Below are 19,704 nucleotides of genomic sequence, written 5' to 3'. Positions count from 1 at the left end.
ATTGGCGAAGCCTGATTTACAAGAGTATGAAGTGTGATTTACAAGAGTAAAGCAAGGCTGTTACCTCTTGACCTTCAGTGTCAGAACAAAGCCGTTATTTTTTAAGCCACCAGTTAGCCCTACACTACAATTTAACCCTAACAACTGTAGCAGCAAGCGGGTCCCTGCTGACATTGGCCAGAGCTGTTTTCAGTGGACAGTGGGCACAGGTGCCAGAAAGCATGGGGTCAGAGAAAGAATTGGACCTGAATTCCTACTGAGGATGATTGAGTAGAAAGCAAGACATGTGGTGCAGGAAAGAGAGGCGATAATTGTGGGAAAGATGCTAGAGGGCGTGAGAAGGGAGCAGACACAGAAGGACCTTGATAGAAGCAGACACCCCTCCCGAGGAAGAGAGGAAGCACAGGTATCGATGAAAATGGGTTTACATTTTTGTCCAGGAGAAGATGAGGCTTCTGTTCATTGTTCTCTAGTTTCTTGGTGAAAGGAAGCAAGATCTCAGAATTCATCGTTCTCACACAAAGAAGGACCTATGAAGGACCATCTTTAACAGTAGAAAAGTCCTTCTCCCTTCCGTTTCCTCATCACCACTGGCACCTCACTCAAGACCTCCCCAGGGTAGTCGGCAGTAAATGTTTACTGAACACACTGCACCTGTGCTAATCCACAGAATATATAGCTGTAGGTGGGCCTAAGGTCACTGTTTCATAAATCTGAATATCATTTACGCATAGGTTATTGTACTATTTCTGGGTGAACCAAACTGGCCCCATAGCCATGATTGTCAGGACAAAAGCTATCCTTGACTGAGTTCTTCACTTCACAAGTTAAAAGGAGCAAGCTGGGTCTGACTGATATTATTGCCAGATGAGAAAGTCTTTTTTAAAAATGGAGTCACAGGAAGGCATTCTTTATGTCAAAGCATTATATGTGTGTGTGTTGTGATCCAAGGTGCACAGAGAATTCATACTTGCTCATTTTTATCTATATTTTGAAACTGACCAAGTGTGCTTAACATCTGCTGCCTCCCTAAACTCCACTAAGCTGAAATAAAAAAAGAACAAGACAGTGGGAGCAAAGAAAACAAAACTTTGGAAGCCAGATCAGAGGGATCAGCTCAAAGAAAACTGTACCATAAAACAGCAGTGGGAAATCAAGGAAAGCACCTGGTTGATGTCATTAGACACCCAAAGACTCAGGAATATAACAGACATGAACATAAATCTAGAAATGAGGGTAATCTTAGTGCTAAAAAGTTTTTAAAAAGCAGTAAAACCCTTGGAAGGCCTGGGTGACTCAGTTGTTTAAGTGTCCCCACTTTGACCCAGGTCATGATCTCACAGCTTGTGGGTCCAAGCCCCGCATCAGGCTTTGTGCTGATAGCTCAGAGACTGGAGCCTGCTTAGGATTCTGTGTCTCCCTCTCTCTTCTGCCCCTCCCCTGCTTGCGCTTGCTCTCGCTCTCTCTCTCTCTCTCTCTCAAAAATAAATAAACATTAAAAAAATTAAAAACAGGGGCGCCTGGGTGGCGCAGTCGGTTAAGCGTCCGACTTCAGCCAGGTCACCATCTCGCGGTCCGGGAGTTCGAGCCCCGCGTCAGGCTCTGGGCTGATGGCTCGGAGCCTGGAGCCTGTTTCCGATTCTGTGTCTCCCTCTCTCTGCCCCTCCCCCGTTCATGCTCTGTCTCTCTCTGTCCCAAAAATAAATAAAAAACGTTGAAAAAAAAATTTTTAAAAAAAAATTAAAAACAAAAAATCAGTGAGACCCCAAATCCTCTCCCTCACTCTACACAGTTAAACAACTGCCCTTCATCCCTCCTGGCAGAGGCCTCGAACCTTGTTCTTTGCAGAGGGTAAATCAGGACATCTGACCTGGGCACAGCTGAAAGATGGATTATGGAACTGAAAATAGGGAAATTAACTGAAAGTTTGCACACTGAATGATAAGATTCCCCACTCAACCATCACAATGCCAGGAGCCAAGCTCAAGCTTAGACCCTCTGGGGAAAACATGGAAAAAACTTCTGGAGAATCTAATCATCCAGGAGAAAAGGCCTGAAGATACTTAATTGGGAACTCCCCCCGCCAACCCCCATAAAATGTTCCAGCCACATCACCTTACAGGGAAGACAGCACAGTTGTATAGTAATGCCCACGTGCACAGAGATTCCAATACACTTTTAAGTTCAAAGGGTGACCACATAATTTGGAGGAAAATGTACAGAATGAAAGACACTAAGGCAAATATATGAAGAGAAACATGGAAAAAAAATTCAAGACTAAGAAAACTTTGAGCGCATCTGGGTGGCTCAGTTAGTTAAGCATCTGACTCTTGATTTCAGCTCAGGTCATGACCTCACGTTCATGACATCGAGCCTCACGACCAGCTGCACATCGACAGCATGGAGTCTGCTTGGGATTCTCTCTCTCCTCTCTCTGCTTCTCTCTCTCCCTCTCAAAAAATAAATAAATAAACTTCAAAAAAAAAAAAGCATGTGGAGAAATTGGGACTTCCATATATTACTGGTAAGAGTATAAAATGGAGGCAGCCACGGAAAAAAACCAGTTTGGCAGTCCCTCAAAAAATTAAACATAGAGTCACCACATGACCAGCAATTCCCGGGAGAAATGAAAATGTGTGTCCACACAAAATGTGTACAGAAATATTCATAACACTGTTATTCACAATAGCCAAAAAGTGAAAATAATCCAAGTGTCCATCAACTGATGGATAAAAAAAATATGGTGCACAATAGGTGGAATGAAGTAATGATACATGGATGAACCTTGAAAACAGTATGCTAAATAAAAGAAACCCACACAAAAGGCCACATATTGTATGATTCTATTCATATGAAATGTCCAGAATAGGCAAATCCATCGAGCTAGGAAGGAGAGGAGGAGTGGTTGCCAGAAGCTGGGAAGAGAGAGGAGCAGGGAGTGACCTCTAATAAATACACATTTCTTTGGGGGATGATGAAAATATTCTGGAATTAGGAAGAGGGGATGGTTTTACAATTTTGTAAATATACTAGAAAAAAACACTGAATTATACAATTTAAAAGGCTAAATTTTAGGACATGTGAGTTATATCTCTACGTATCTGTGTATTTTTTTAAAGCAATGAATAGGGAGTTAAAACTCCCACAAAAAGTAAAGCAAAAAGACAAATAGCTGGAAAATAAAAGAGGAATGGGGTGCCTGGATGGTTTAGTCATAAGCGTTGGACTCTTGATTTTGGATCAGGTCATGATCTATCTCACAATTTGTGAGATGGAGCCCAGTGCTGGGCTCTGAGCTGACAGTGCAGAGACTGGTTGGTATTCTCTCTCTCGCATTCTCTATGTTCCTCCCCTGCGCTCTCTCTCTCTCTCTCTCTCTTAAAAATAAACATTCAAATTTAAAAAAGTAAACTGCATGCCTTAAACATTCTAAGAAAAAATATTTCAAATACGGAATTCTATATCCAGCCAAACTAGCAATTAAGCATGGTGAAGAAGCCATTTTTCGATACACAACTACTCAGCAAGTTTACATCCAACGTACCTTTCTAAAAACGCTATTACCAGATGTTTTCTACAAAATAGAGGAAGTAAAGCAAGAAAGAGAAATTCATAGCATCCAGAGAATAGGGAATCCTACATAAAAGACACATGATATCACACAATTTAGCAATCGTGCTCCTTGGTATTTTTACCCAAAGGACTTGAAAACATGTCCACGCAAAGACCTGCACACAGATGTTTATAGCAGCTTTATTTATAATGGCCAAAATTTGGAAGCAAGTAGGTGAATGGATAAATAAACTGGTGTATCCAGACAATAGGATATTATCCAGTGCTAAAAAGAAATGAGCTATCAAGTCATGAAAAAACATGAAGGAAACTTAAATGCGTATTTCTAAGCAAAGAAGCCAATCTGAAAAGACAACACACTGTATGATTGCATCTATATGACATTTTGGTAAAGGCAAAACCACAGTCAGTAAAAGGATAGTACTTGCCAGCAACTGGGGGAAAGAAGAAATGAATAGGCAAAGCACAGAGAACTTTTAGGACATAGAAAGTATTCTGTATGGCACTTAGTGGTGGATACATGGTTGTTATATATCTGTTAAAGTCCACGGAAAGTACAGCACCAAAAGTGAACCACCATGTAAACTATAACATATAGCTGATAATAATGTGTCAAAGTAGGTTCACCAGTTGTAACAAATGCATCACTCTAGTTAAGATGTCAGTAATGGGAGAGGCTACCCATGCACGGGAACAGGGGATCTATAGGAAATCTCTGTAATTTCTGCTCAGTTTTGTTTTGAATCCACAACTGCTCTAAAAAATAGTCTTTTTATAAAGTTAATTCATTTCAACCAGTAACACTGCTTCTAACGATATTTCCTAAGGAAAAAATCAGAATGATTATGAAAAATAATATCCATCGGGCCACCTGGGTGGCTCAGTTGGTTGACTGTCTGACTCTTGATTTCAGCTCAGGTCATGATCCCAGGGTTGTGGGATCGAGCCCTGCATCCACACTGAGCATGGAGCCTGCTTATTAAGATTCTCTCTCTCCCTTTGTCCCTCTCCCCTACTCACAAATGTGCTCTCTCTCTCTAAAATAAAAATTTTTTAAAGAAAAAAGAAAATGAATATATGTCTAAATGATGAAATGCTATGTAATAATCTTTATTTTTAAACATTATGTAATAAAATAGGGGTGGGGAGGGGAGGGGAGGCCAAAAGAAGTGAAATAATACCTGGGCTGAGGAATTTTCTAGCAAAGGGAAAGCCCCAGCAGTACCCAGGCTGAGAGAGAGAGAGAGAGCAACCAGTCCAGATAGAAGCAAACACTGGAATTGATAACACTAATATGTTTGAATGTGTTCAGAGGTGATTCCTACAATGGAGGGGAGAGAAGAGCAGAAGGTAGAGTGGAATTAGTGATGAAGATGTAGAAAACCAGAGTAGACAGAGGATTATGCACTCTAGAGGAAATATAACACCGTACAGAAATGGAAAAGTGATACTAGTATAGTCAAGTGGCTCAACTATAAAGAGAATTTACCTAGTCATAATGATGTAAATGCTAAATACTGACCTAAATTTTAATAAAATGCTATGGGATTTTTGAGAGGGAATGAAGAATGGTGAAAATATATTTGTACCCCCATGTTTGTTGCAGAATTATTTACAATAGCCAAGACATGGAAGCAGTCTAAGTGTCCATGAATGGAAGAATGGATAAAGAAAATATATATACAGTGAGATATTATTCCACCATAAGAAAAGGAAATCCTACCATTTGCAACAATATGGGTGGACCTTGAGGGCAAAATGCCAAATGAAATAGGTCAGATGGAGAAAGACAAATACTGTATGATATTACTTATATGTGGAATCTAAAAAACAAGAACAAAACAAAATAAAACAAACAGGAAATGCAACTCATAGATACAGGGAACAGATTGGTGGTTGCCAGAGGTGGGTATTGGTAGGGGTGGGGGGCGAAATGGGTGAAGGGAGGCAAAGGTACAACAGGCCTGGGGATGTAACATACAGCATGGTGACTGTAGTTAGTAATACTGTATTGCATATTTGAAAGTTGCTAAGAGAGCAAATCTCAAAAGTTCTCATTACGAGGAAAATAATTGTAACTGTGTATGGTGACAGATTTTAACCAGACTTACTGTGGTGATCCTTTTGGAATATACATACAAATTGCAAATCATTATCTTGTACACATAATGAATGTTACATGTCAATTACACATCAAGTCTTTTTTAGAAGAGTCAATGTGAGGGGTGGAGGGAGCAGGCAGGGTGTTAACAAGAGCTGAAGTCCCAACTTCCCTTCTGGGAAGCCCACAGACTGTGCCTGAAATTGAACAATCAGGGAGTAGCAGTGGAAATTACATATGTAAATTACAGGAATAAGATAAATACTAAAAAAAAAAAAAAAAAAGCTAAGAAAGTTGAAATTGGCTGCCTCCTGAGAACCAGAAATGGGTGGGAAGATTGGCAAAGGAAAGCCGTTTTTCATAAATTAGAGAACAATTTCCCTCTAAAATATGTGTATACAATTTTGATAAAAATAAAACTAAACAAAAAGGAGTTTCTGGGAGATGATGTGTCACACACAGATGGCACTGTAGCGGATAAGCACAAATGCTTCCTGAGTGCTCACTATGTGCCAGGCGTTGCTCTAGAGGCTGGAAGCAATCACACACTCACACACACTCTTCCAGAACACATATACATACACATATTATCCAGTATGTTCACACGTGGATGATGAGCCAGTGGTTAATCCTGTCTGTTGCATTGTTCAATGATTATCTTCATCAGACCCAGCATATTCATGGCTGAATGTTTACAGTCAGTGGCTACATTTGAAGACGGGTGATCAGTGAATACCTCATTTTATGAATGCAGTGCTTAAGTAGCATCTTCATGCACAATTCAACCAGATAATCTCGGAACAGGCAAATGAAATTGCAGGAAAACATCTCATTTGAGATTGTATTGTTCTCATGTTTCACCAATCATTAAAGGACAGTATGGTAATTATGTTGTCCCTTTATTTCCTGATTTCTTTCTTCTTGGAGCTCTAGAGTTTGGTCATTAGTTTCAGTTTTCTAATTGTTGTTTTCTCAGTTGTGTCTAAATATGAAGAATATCAAGAATATAGGTCCATTTCCATGAATGTCCTTTGATGTGAGTGACTTCACTTCTTTATGCTTCACTTTATCCATCCATTCCCCAACTGCAGAAGACTGTTGAACCATTTGGGATACTATTTTAAAACAAACAGCTATTTTGTGTAGGAAATACTATTGGCTTTATTATTAGAAATTAAGTTGGCTACATGTGGGTGTTTTAAGGGGGCATCAAAACTGCTTGTAAGATACAAGCTATTCCACTTAGCAAGATACACTCGAGCTCCATTCATGTCATTACAAATGGCAATATTTCATTCTTTTTGATGGCTGAGTAATATTCCATTGTGTATATATGTGTGTGTGTGTGTATAAATGCATCTCCTTTATCCATTCATCAGTTGATGGAAATTTGGGCTCTTTCCATACTTTGGCAATTGTTGATAATGCTGCTACAAATATTGGGGTGCTCATATGTGGAATTTAAGAAAACAGATGAGAACAGAGGAATTTGGGAATATGGTGGTGTAGGAGGACGCTGGGCTCACTGCGTCCTGCTGATCACTTAGATTCCACCCACATTGGCCTAAATAACCTAGAAAATCGCCAGAAAACTAGCAGAACAGATTCTCCAGCCAAGCGTAGGAAAGAGACCCACGGAAGAGGGTGGGAACGATAGAGAGGCGGTGCATGCTACAAGGACTGGCGGGAGGGAGCCGGGGCGGTGGAGGGGCAGCCCGCCCGGCAAGACAGAGCCCCCAAGTCTGACTTGCAAAAGCGGAGGGGCCGGACAGAGTGAGTTCTGACAGCCAGCAGGACTTAACATCTGGAATGTTATAAGTCAACAGCTCTGCTGAGAGAGAGGGAGGGCGAGAGGACAACAGGAGGGAGAGTTGTTGAGCCCAGGAGGACAGAGCTCAGCTCGGAGAAGAACAAAGGGGCTAGGAAGCACCATCTCCCTCGCCCATCCCCCAGCCAAAATGCCAAAGGGAACCAGTTCCCGGCACCGAACTTGGCTTGCACCGCACAAACACCCAACACTGTGCGTCTATGGATCCATCCCTCCAACGGGTCTGCCTCCCTCCCGGTGCCACAGGGCCCCTCCTGAAGCCGACCACTGAAAGCAAAGCAGGCTGAGTCTGCCCCTCCCGCCCCTGTGCACCTTGTGGATCCACCCCGGCTCATATGCCAGATCCCATAAAGCCGCACCACAAGCCTGGCAGTATGCAAGTAGCCCAGACAGGGGCCACACCACTCCACAGTGAGTCCAGCCCCTGGGAGAGGGGAAGATAAGGTACACACCAGTCTAACTGTGGCCCCAGCGGTGGGCTGGGGGCAGACATCAGGTCTGACTGTGGCCCTGCCCACCAATGCAAGTGACTCCAGACAGCACAAGGGAAGTGCCCTGCAGTTCCACGCCACTCCAGGGACTATCCAACATGACGAAACATAAGAATTCTCCTCAAAAGAAAATCCACGAAGTAGTGACAGCTAATGAATTGATCAAAAACGATTTAAGCAATACAACGGAACAAGAATTTAGAATAATAGTCATAAAATTAATCGCTGGGCTTGAAAAAAGCGTAGAGGACAGCAGAGAATCTACTGCTACAGAGATCAGGGGACTAAGAAACAGAAGGAGTTTTAAAAAATGCTATCAATGAGCTGCAAAATAAAATGGAAGCGACCACAGCTCGGATTGAAGAGGCAGAGGAGAGAATAGGTGAAATAGAAGATAAAATTATAGAAAAAGAGGAAGCTGAGAAAAAGAGAGTTAAAAAAATCCAGGAGTATGAGGGGAAAATTAGAGAACTAAGTGATGTGATAAAAGGTAATAATATACACATAATTGGGATTCCAGAGGAGGAAGAGAGAGGGAAAGGTGCTGAAGGTGTACTTGAAGAAATCATAGCTGAGAACTTCCCTGATCTGGGGAAGGAAAAAGGCACTGACTTTCCATAAAACATTAGAACTTTATGAGAGTCTAGTCCCTTGCCCACCCCACTCTTTGTAACATTTCCATAGATTTCACCTGAGTGCATTATAAATCCACAATACACTATTAATAATTTTCCTTAAATAGGCATGTTTATAAAAGAAATCTTAAAAAGAAAAATACAGACAGTCTTCATATTTACCATTTATGCTGATCTTTATATTTCCTCTGGATCTGAGTTATCATCTAGTGTCACATCCCTTTAGCCTGAAGACTCCCATTTGGCATTTTTCCACAGCACAGGTCAGCTGATGTTTAGCCTCTCTTATTTTCCTTAATCTTATTTTTTTCACTTTTATTCTTGAAGTATAGCTTCAAAAGATATAAAACAGTCAGTTGGCAATATTTCTCTGTATTTCAGCACTTCAGCCATGCTGTCCTGCTGCCTTTCAGCATCCACCGTTTCTGATGAAAAGCCAGCATTTTTCATATGCTGCTTTTTATACATAATGTCTCTGTTTCCTTTGGCTACTTTTATTCTCTCATCTCTCTTCATATTTGAAGGTTCACTGAGGTTTCTTGGATTTGCAAATTAATGTTGTCTCATCAAATATCAGAAATTTGGGGCCATTACTTCTTCAGATATTGTTTCTATCCCAATTTCTATCTATTTCTAGGACTTTAATTGCTCTTAGTTTAGACCACATAGTATTGATCAACAGTCCTCAGAGGATCTGCTAGTTTTTCTTCAGTTGTCTTTTCCTCTCTGTTCTTCAGATTGGATCATCTCTATGGATAGATGTTTAATTTCATCAATGTGTTCTTCTATCTTCAACCGGCTGGGAAGCCCATCCAGTGATTTTGTTTATTTCAGTTGTTGTACTTCTGAGTTTTATTATTTCCATTTGCTCCCCTTCTACAGTTTCGGTTTCTGTTTCAATTCTCCATGGGTTGCTTCATGATGTAGACATCTTCTTTTAACTCTCTGAACATGTTTTTAATTGCTACTTTAAAACCCTTGTCTGCTGATTGTTACATCTGGTTCATCTAGGCATCAATTTATATTACTGCTTTTTTTCTTAACTATGGGTCACATTTTTCTGTCTGGGTGCTTGTCTAATGCTCTTCATTGGATGCCAGGAATTATAAATGGTATCTTGTAGAGACTTTGTTTTCTGTTGTATCTCTCTACTGAGTGATTTTTGTTTTGTTTTGTTTTGTTTTGTTTTGTTCTCTAACCCAGTAATTGTGTTGGACTCAAACTCTACCTGTCCTGAAGAAAGAAGACCATGAAATCTTTGCTCTGTCCCTTTGTATATTTTAGGCCCCCAGGGTCTCCTCCTGCATTATTGTTTAATAGTCAGCCAAAGATTTGAGTGGATTTTATATACAGATTTGTGGGGCTCACATTTCTAAAGTTCCCTCCCTTCTAGGATTTCACTACTAACTTTCTGGCTGTTTCCCAAATTCTATTCTCTACCATCTCAAGCCCATAAGTAGGCCCAGCTTCACGGGCAAAGTCGCACAGGACTTCAGGCCTGGTTTAATATTCTGTTATTGTCTTCAAATTAAATTTGCAACAAGGGGCATAGGATTTTCATTTTGCCCTGGGCCCCATAATTGTGGCTTTCTGCTGCCCACTGATTACAGATTGGGAAATGTCCTCAAGCAAAAAGCCTTAAAATCGCAAATCTTATCCATCATGTTTATCTTTCAAGGGTAGATTCATCCTGGTTACTCTCTAGTACATTCAAATGGGAGATATTTTTAATTGATTAGTCCAACTGAGTTGGTTCCTCTGCCATTCTATTGCAACCATGGTTTTGAACAAGGGGCAATTTTGCCTAAGTACATATTTGGCATAACTGGAGACATTTTATTGTTGTTGTCACCATTGAGGAAGAATCCTACTGGCATCTACTGGGTAGAGGCCAAGGATGTTGCTAAACATCCTACAATACACAGGACAGCTCTCCGCCACAACAAATTATCTAGCCACCAAAGTCAATAGTGCCAAGGTTGAGAAATCTTCTATTATAGGAAATTAGTCCTCTTTCATTTTTAATGGATACATTATTACCACATTCTTGAGGATGTATCATTTTTAATCAATCCTCTATAACTATACATCATACTATTCAAATATAGCTCCAACTGGGGTGAGAAATGCCACTTTCATCAACTGAACATAATTTCCATACAAAGACCTTAGACATAATGTTTCACTACATCTAATTTGGTTTGCTCTTAGGAAGTCCGGAGGAAAATGGATTCAGACTGAAATAATCATATTGGCATCAGTTAAGATTAAACATAAAATTACACCCTAAATTAACATGCTATAATTTTACATTTACTTTAGAGTCCCCTCATAATTTCTATTTTCAGATTCACAATCATTCTTTGACATTAGAAATTGCTTACTGATATGACTCAATTATTCATGAATTAAAAATCAGCCTTGCATTAGAAAACATTAAATTTAATTAACAGTGATATATAAGTATTAAATATTCTAATTGATCTTATGCGGAGAACATGTAATCAATTTTGTATAATTGATATGTAATTAAAAGTGTTGAAAGAAATTGAAATGTGGGCACAATGGGCACAACAGTTTTTCCTAAGAGTCTGTTAATAAGAGTTCAAGAATTATTTTCAGTTTATAATATTGGGTACCAATAGAAAACATTGTCTTCTAGCTCTTCTTTTAAATAAATTCTTAAATGTGAGTGAATTCTCATTTAGATACAAATTAATTTATGTAATTTAAAAATCTAGGGGCACCTGGGTGGCTCGGTCAGTTGAGCATCTGACTTCAGCTCAGGTCATGATCTCCTTGTCAGTGAGTTCAAGCCCGGCATTCAGCTCTGTGCTGACAGCTCGGAGCCTGTTTTGGATTCTGTGCCTCCCTTGTTCTTTGCCCCTCCCCTGCTCACGCTCTGTCCCTCTCTGTGTCTCAAAAATGAATAAATGTTAAAAAAATTAAAATCTGTATTTTCTATTTTCACCTGCCTTAAATATGTAAAATGTTATCCGTCTCTTGTGATACTAGTTGACAAGGTTTAGCTAATAAGTCACAACAGGAAAGGAATTGGTATATATTCCTCAGGTCTCCGTTCAAATATCCCTTCCTCTGAAAGGCCTTCCCTGTATCATACACAAACTTTTTTTCCCTACCAATTTTTTTTTTGAAGTATAATTAACATACAGTGTAGGGTCACCTGGGTGGCTCAGTCAGTTAAGTATCCAACTCTTTTTTATGTATGTATTAAGTATAATTTATTGTCAAATTTGTTTCCATACAACACCCAGTGCTCATTCCAACAGCTGCCCTCCTCAATGCACATCACCCATTTTCTCCTCTCCCCCAGCCCCCATCAACACTCAGTTTGTTCTTAGTATTTAAGAGTCTCTTATGGTTTGCCTCCCTCCCTCTCTGTAACTTTTTTTTTCCCTTCCCCTTCCCCATGGCCTTCTGTTAAATTCCTCAGGATCCGCATATGAGTGAAAACATACAGTATCTGTCTTTCTCTGCCTGACTTATTTCACTTAGCATAATACCCTCCAGTTCCATCCACGTAAGCATCCAACTCTTGATCTCAGCTCAGGTCTTGATCTCAGGGCCGTGAGTTCAAGTCCCATGTTGGGTTCTGCATTGGCCGTGGAGCCTACTTTAAAAGAAAAAAAAAAAAAAAGAAAGAAAAGAAACACTGTCATATTAGTTTCAGGTGTACAATATAATGATTTAACAATTGTATACATTATCCGTGCTCATCATGATAAGTTTATTCTTCAATCCACCTCACCTATTTCACCCATCCCCACCATCAACCTACCTCCTCTCTACTATGCCCCAGTGTGTTCTCTGTATTTAAGAGTCTGGTTTTTTGCTTGTCTCTTTTCTTCTTTGTTCATTTGTTTTCTTAAGTTCCACATATGAGTGAAATCATATGGTATTAGTCTTTCTCTGATTTATTTCACTAGGTCCATCCATGTTGTGAATGGCAAGATCTCCTTATTTTTTATGGCTGAGTAATATTCCATTGTGTGTGTGTGTGTGTGTGTGTGTGTGTGTGTGTAGTATTATTTTTCTTAAAGTTTATTTTTAATTTGAATGTTTATTTTTGAGAAGGAGAGCACAAGAAGGGGAGGGGCAGAGAGAGAAGGAGACAGAGGATCTGAAGTAGGCTCTGTGCTGACAGCAGAGAGCTTGGTGTGGGGCTCGAACCCACAAACCATGAGATCATGACCTGAGCCAAAGTCAGACGCTTAACCAACTGAGATACCCAGGCACCCTAAAGTTTATTTTGAGAGACTGAGAGAGAATGAGTGGGGGAGGGGCAGAGTTAGAGGAGAAGAAAGAATCCCAAACAGACTCCACACTATCAGCATAGAGTCCCATGGCCCGGGGGGGGGGGGGGGCGGCTCGAACTCACAAACCCTGAGATCATGACCTGAACCAAAATCAACAGTCAGACACTTAACTGACTGAGCCACCCAGGAGCCCCATAATCTGAGTTTTTATAAGAGGACCAAAGGAAAAGAGTGGAAAAAAAACGTATTTGGCCTTTTGATTCCTAATGCTGAGGAAAAGTGAAGGGGCTTTTTTTTTTTAAGTATTTTGTTTGTTTGTTTGTTTGTTTGAGAGAAAGAGAACATCCCAAGCAGACTCTGTGCTGTCAGCGCAGAGCCCAATGTGGGGCTTAATCTCATGAACCATGAGATCATGACCTGAGCTGAAATCAAGAGTTGGATGATTAACTGACTGAGCCACCCTGGTGCCCCATAATTTGAATTTTTAAAAGAGGACCAAAGGAAAAGAAGAGTGGGGAAAAAAAAGCTGCATTTGGTCTTTTGATTCCTAATGTTGAGAAAAAATAAAAGTTTCTTTTTTCAAAGTATTTTGGTTTTGTTTATTTTGAAAGACAGAGAGAACATCCCAAGCAGATTCTAAATGTCAGCACAGAGCCCAACACGGGGCTCAATCCCATGATCCATGAGATCGCAACCTGAGCTAAAATCAAGATACATATATGATATATAGTATGAAAGTATATATGTATACATACATAATGGAATACCATATATTATACTGTATTACTATATAATATATATGTATATATCTATTACAACTTCTTTATTCATCTATTGATGGACACTTGGGTTGCTTCCATATCTTGGCCATGGTAAACAATGCTGCTGTAAACATAAGGGTGCATGTATCACTTTGAATCAGGGTTTTCCTTTTCTTGGCCTCCCTTCCCAATTTAAACTGGGCCTTATAACTTCTTAGAGAACCCTGTTCTTTCCCTTAACAGCATTTGCATAATTTGAAATGTATAATGTATTAAGTTGTGTGTGTATGTGATTGAACATAGTTCTACCTCACTAGTGTATAAACACAAGGACCCATGTCTTTTGCCTCACCAGATACAAACCAGAATGCCTAGCATATTGTCAGTGCTTGCTAAATACTAAATAAGTGGATGGATAACAGGGAGGATGGGTCAGTGAAGGAGTAGTGAGAATGACAGAGATAATTTTTTTTTTGTTTTCTCAAGTTAGATTTTCTATAGCCTCTTTCTTCTACTACTCAAAGATCTAAAATGCAGCCAATTTTGGGGAAATTGGGGGGTTGTTAGATCCAAAACATTACATGGTATATACATTTGTTATTAATGGGGCCTTGAAGTAAATGTGAATCTAGATCTCCCAATTTCCTTCTTTAAAAACTTAATCAAATGTAATATTTACACCGAGTGCCAATTGGTACAGCATACACTTGTTACATGCTGTGTCGCATTTAGCAGACCAATCTGCTGTATTAACGGGATTTATATTAGATATATTTAACCATCAGTTGTAATATTTCATGTCATTTTGCTGGAAATTAAGGACCACATATTATAGCAGAGTTCTTAAAAGCTAACAGAAATCTTCATCTGTTGCAAACGATCTATAAGATGATGGATATTAAAGGGGAAACAATGGAAACTGGGGATTTCTGGGAGGTTGTAGCCATAGGAGGCCTGGAGAAAGGGCACTCCGTCTGGATGTGCCTCTGCTCCTCTCTGCCCTATACTGTGGATCAACAAATAGTATACAGAGTGCTCATAACTCGTCTTAGCAAATAAAAATAGCATATGACAATTACATGTTCTCCTTTTCAGTGTTTTCTTAAGTGTAGTTGTTAAAAATGATGTCACGGACCTCCTGATTTGGAGATTTTGTCGACACCGAAGCCATAATAGAATTACGGTAAGGACCAAAAGTGTGTAGACATGTCTGCATGCGTGTAAAATGTAAGTGAGCAGAAAAAGGCGAGGCAAGGTGCGGCAATCTCTGCAGGGAATACATCCGGCAGTTCAAGATCTGAAAGCTAGCATCTCCGTCCCTTTCTCCGGCTTCCCGTTCTCTTTTACCACTATCCCAGATTTTAAGTGCTGCAATGGCAGCTCTGGGTGGTGACGGCACCACCACCGCCACTGCGGCACTGTCCGCAGCTGCACGCCGGACTCGGGCAACCGTATTTACGGTATCGAAGTCCCGAGCGCGAGGCGGTGCCTGCCGTCTCGGGGGCCGGGCCAAGGCGGCGGTATCTACCGTAATCAGAGTGGACCAGGCGGTAGGATTTACGGTGCAACCAGCACGGCTGCAGTATTTACGGTAACGAGAGTCGGCCCTGGCGGCGGTATTTACGGTAACGAGGGTCGGCCCTGGCGGCGGCTTTTACGGTAACGGGGGACGGCCCGGAAGGCGGTATTTACGGTAACGGGGGCCGGGCTCGTGGAGGCCCGTCGGCGCGGCCGGCTCGCCGCGTTATCAGGTGATCTCCAGCCCGGGCGGCTGCCACCCCCTGCACCCGGCGGAAAATGCAAAATGGCCCTCCGGGACAGTGAGGGGCTGTGGCCCTCGGCCCGGGCCCGCCGCACCCCCAGCCCGCAGCCTGCGGGCGGTAGCGCCGCGCCGGGTGCGGGTGCAGCCCCCTCCCGCCCCTCCGCGGGGGCCCCGGCCTGAGCCCCGAGCGCCCCGCGCCCTCGCGTCCACATGGGTCTGTGCTACAGTCTGCGGCCGCTGCTCTTCGGGGACCCGGAGGACGTCCCCCACGCCGCCTCGGAAGCGCCTGCGGAGGACGCGCGGCCCGGCCCGGTGCCGGCCCCGACCCCGGCCTCGGCCCCGACCCGGCTAGGGGGAGGCGCGGCCCAGACCCCGCTCCCTCGGGGCGCCGGCGAGAGCCCGGCGTGCACGCGGCCCAAAGCCGCCCCGAAGAAGGAGCGGCGACGGCGGCCGGAGCAGCTACGCGCGGAGGAGCGCGAGGCGGAGCGGGAGGCGAGGAAGGTCAGCAGGAACATCGACCGCATGCTCCGCGAGCAGAAGCGCGACCTGCAGCAGACGCACCGGCTCCTGCTGCTGGGTAGGTGTCGTCGGCGCGCGCCCCGCCCCGGCCGGGCGCGGGGCCCGGGTCCTTCCGCACCCGGTGGGCTACGGCCGCAGGCGTGTGCGGGGCGGGTGGTCGGGCTGAAATCGTCGCTAGGTCGACTTTTACGCCGACAGTATTTACATCCGTGATTTGGCCGAGAACACACTGCCGGCCTTAGCTGCCTTCCACACCTTGTGATTTGGGCCATTAGCCCATTTATTACTAATTAATGAGCTTCTCTGGGAATTTTCCCCCCTCAATTGATTTGCTTCCCCGGCCTGTGATCCACAGGGATGGCTAACGCGAGCATCTCATTTCCTGCAACGGTGTAGTCACGCTGCACTTTGTTTTAGGAACACAAATGGCAGGAGACTGGAAGGCCTTTTAGCGTGACCGCAAAGCTTTATTCCAATCGCAGAATTAGGGCAGAGTTGTCGGTGGGTGTGGCTTGTAGAAGTAACTTCAACAGCTGAAGATGTGGCACTTCTATTTCATTGAGTAATCGCAGCCCTAGTGCTCTCGGAACGTTTGCTTCTCTTTCAGAACCAGAAGCAGAGTAGCGTGGCAGGCTCCCCGAGAGCTGTGCGTGGTGCTAACTGCCTGCAAGAAAGCGGGCACCAAGTCACCAGCGTTTTAAAGGAACAAACTGCTACACGGTTTGCTAGGATTTTCTCAAAGCTTTAGCTGTAGCAAGCATAGCAGTGCTTCTCCAAGTTAACACCCGGAAAGCATTTTCTATGTACTCTACTGGAGAATAAAAATAAATAAATCCTTTAAAATTTTTAAAAAATCATGAATTCCTGATGCTGCTTGACGCCTTTTAAATGTTAAGGCAAGGGGCGCTTGGGTGGCTCAGTTGGTTAAACCTTGAATCTTGGTTTCAGCTCAAGTCATGATCTCACCCTTTGTGAGTTCAACCCCGCGTTAAAGCAGAGCTTGCTTCTCTCTCCCTCCCTCCTTGTCTCTCTCTCTCTCTCTCTCTCTCTCTCTCTCTCTCTCTCTTTCCTCTGCCCCTCCCCTGCTCGTGTTCTCTCTACCTCTCTCTCTCAAAATAAATAAATAAAATTTTTAAAAAATGTATGTTTATTTAGTTTTTGAGAGAGAGAGAGACAGAGTACAAGCAAGGGAGGGGCAAAGAGAGAGGGAGACAGAATCCGAAGCAGGCTCCAGGCTCTGAGCAGTCAGCACAGAGCCCCATGCGGGGATTGAACTCACGAACTGCTAGATCATGACCTGAGCGGGTCAGATGCTTAACCAACTGAGCCATCCAGGCACCCCTAAATAAATAAACTGCTTAAAAAAATAAGTTGTAAGGCAAAAAGTGTAATTAATATGTGGGCTTTTGACCCAAATTTTATGAGATAATAAAGAAAAAAAACTGTTTACTTCTGTGCTCTGTTATGCATAGGAAAAGAACCCATTCCATGACTTAAGATACCTGGTTATAAATGAAGGTGGCCTTTTTAACATTTAGAGAACCAATTAAGTCTTCAATTTGAAAGAGCTCACTTACTGCAAGAATGACTAGTTAAAACAACACAACCCTAGCTGTTGTATCCTGGTGAGATATCTGAATTCTAAAATAAAATGAAATGGGGGCGGGGGGCGGTTGGTGAGAGAGAAACAGAGAAGAAAAAACTAAACAAGCAAGAGGTTACCTGAACAGAGAAAAGGACCACATCAGAAGCAGAGTTCTCATCAATAGTGCTCACTTCTACACTATGACAGAGCAGCATTTCCAGAGTTCCGAAAATATGGAATTGTAATCTTAGAATTTCATATCTCATTAAACTGTTGTTTGTGTATGAGGGTAAATTAGATTTTCAGAAATGCAAGTGCTTAAAGCATGCTCCCACCCACTTATTTGTCTGGAAGGAAATTGATTTGAAATTGCTCAAGCCAAAATTTGTAAGTGCATCAGATTAAGATAACTCAAAAAGGAGAGGATTGTGGTCGCAAGAAATAAGAGAAGAATAAAATAAGGTCTAGGGTTGTGGCAATGTAATGTTTTAATGTGATTGTGCAGTTGAACAAATTTTTTAAAAAATAAAAGGATAGGTGAAGCAGAGCTTGTCTGATATATATAAAAATGAATAAGCTTATAATTCTTTGAAGAGAAACTGGGAGATCTATCTAATGAAGGGGTTGATGTGCGCCAAAGAACTAACTTCTAGTAACACATATTGAATGCCTATCCTCTTTAAAGATATTGTCTCATAGCCTAATGTAACTTGTATATCAACCTCATATTGAAAATGGTGTTGAACCCAACGACTCACCCTTTGGGGGAAAAATACATTGTATCTGTCACCCAAAGAGGTCAACATTAAAACATATACTGTTGCATCAGGTTGACATGGTTTATCAGATTTTGTATAGATTTGAGTTAAACTGAGAAAGGTTCTTGGTTTTGTTAGGACTTAGAATGGATTTAGCTGGAAAACTTTGAATCAAAAGCATGATTTACTGACCACTCATGTCCTCAAATGTTTGTTTCGCTGCTATTGTGTTGAGTAGCCATTTATCTTGCTTGCGGACCCCATTTACTTATTCCGGAATGTGTATCAGAGAACTCACAGGCTCAGGAAGGACACATGCACTTCAGGGCCCTTCCTTACTCCATGCTCCCTGGTCCAAGGCTGTCCCATCTTCCATGTTGATATCTCCTCCAGGAGACATGCCCACAGTCTTCCATGGGAATAAATGTTTAACTCACTCGTGTCCATATTGAATTCTATTTGCATCTCTTGTTTGGCACTTTGTTACAGTCCACAGGACTTCATGGGCACTTTGATGCATGCTGATGCCCCCCTGGGTCCATGCCAATGACCTGGGCTTTGTTTCTTGCACAGGACTTAGCACCCCACATTGTGCTAAGAGCACCAGAGTCTGGGAGCCAATGTGACCCATGAGGGCTTAACAACAAGAGGGATGTAATTCCATTGTAACCTTTAGATGGAGCATTCTTTCAGGCATGGGGTGGCTGGATTTTAAGAGGGTGCAGCGACGGTGTGGAGATAAGATGGAGGTTCCAGTTAGCAGGCCACAGATCCAGAAGGGATCCTGGAGTCAGAGCTAGAGCAGTGGAGCAGGAAAGGGGAGGGAATGGTCTCGGAGAAGTGGGCATATGTCAGGTGTGTAGGGTGGACCATGGGGAGGAGTTCTCAGAGAACTCTGTTCTCCAGAGCATGAGCTGTATATGAGTAGGCTTGAACTGCCATAACAAGTACCAAACAACAGCCAGTTATTTTCTCACGGTTCTGGAGGCTGGAAGTCCAAGTCTGAGGCGCAGCCGATTTTGTTTCCTTTAGACCTCTCTTCCTGGCTCGCAGATGGCCACCTTCTTGCTGTGTCCTCACACGGCCTTTCTTCTGTACACCTGTACACAGGGGAGACGGAAAAATCAGATTAGAGACCCACGCTATGACCTCATTTAACCTTAAGAACCTCCTTAAATGCCCTGTCTCCAAATATAGGCTCTTTGGGGGTTAGGGCTTCAACTTAAGAATGAGAGGTAGGGGGAGGGGCACAATTCAGAAGGAGGTTTCAGAGACAGACCACGCTCTGACTACAAGGGGCCGTTGTGTCCTAGCTTCATCCCACTGTTGCCTTGTGAGAACTCAGGCCCACTGTTGCCAGGTCTTCTGAATTTCCGAAACAAGATGAAAATGCCCATTTTCATCTGACGCCTAC

At 42.5% G+C, this 19,704-nt stretch overlaps 1 protein-coding gene across 1 annotated transcript in view; it reads left to right on the top strand.

The window, feature by feature from the left end:
* The first annotated feature begins 15,230 nt into the window (after nucleotides 1-15,230).
* GNAL (G protein subunit alpha L) overlaps nucleotides 15,231-19,704 on the top strand; it is a 152,612-nt gene continuing 148,138 nt past the window's right edge. Inside the window, exon 1 of the mRNA XM_047090186.1 lies at nucleotides 15,231-16,005. Within this exon, the coding sequence (XP_046946142.1) occupies nucleotides 15,639-16,005 (367 nt within the window). The 5' untranslated portion in view covers nucleotides 15,231-15,638. The remainder of the gene's footprint in view (nucleotides 16,006-19,704) is intronic.

The sequence above is a fragment of the Lynx rufus genome, unplaced genomic scaffold (assembly GCF_022079265.1).
Source record: "Lynx rufus isolate CCGP_SWC_20201006 ecotype Redwood Valley unplaced genomic scaffold, mLynRuf1.p SCAF_29, whole genome shotgun sequence".
Classification (NCBI taxonomy): domain Eukaryota; kingdom Metazoa; phylum Chordata; class Mammalia; order Carnivora; family Felidae; genus Lynx; species Lynx rufus.
This window is presented reverse-complemented; position numbering and strand designations above follow the sequence as displayed.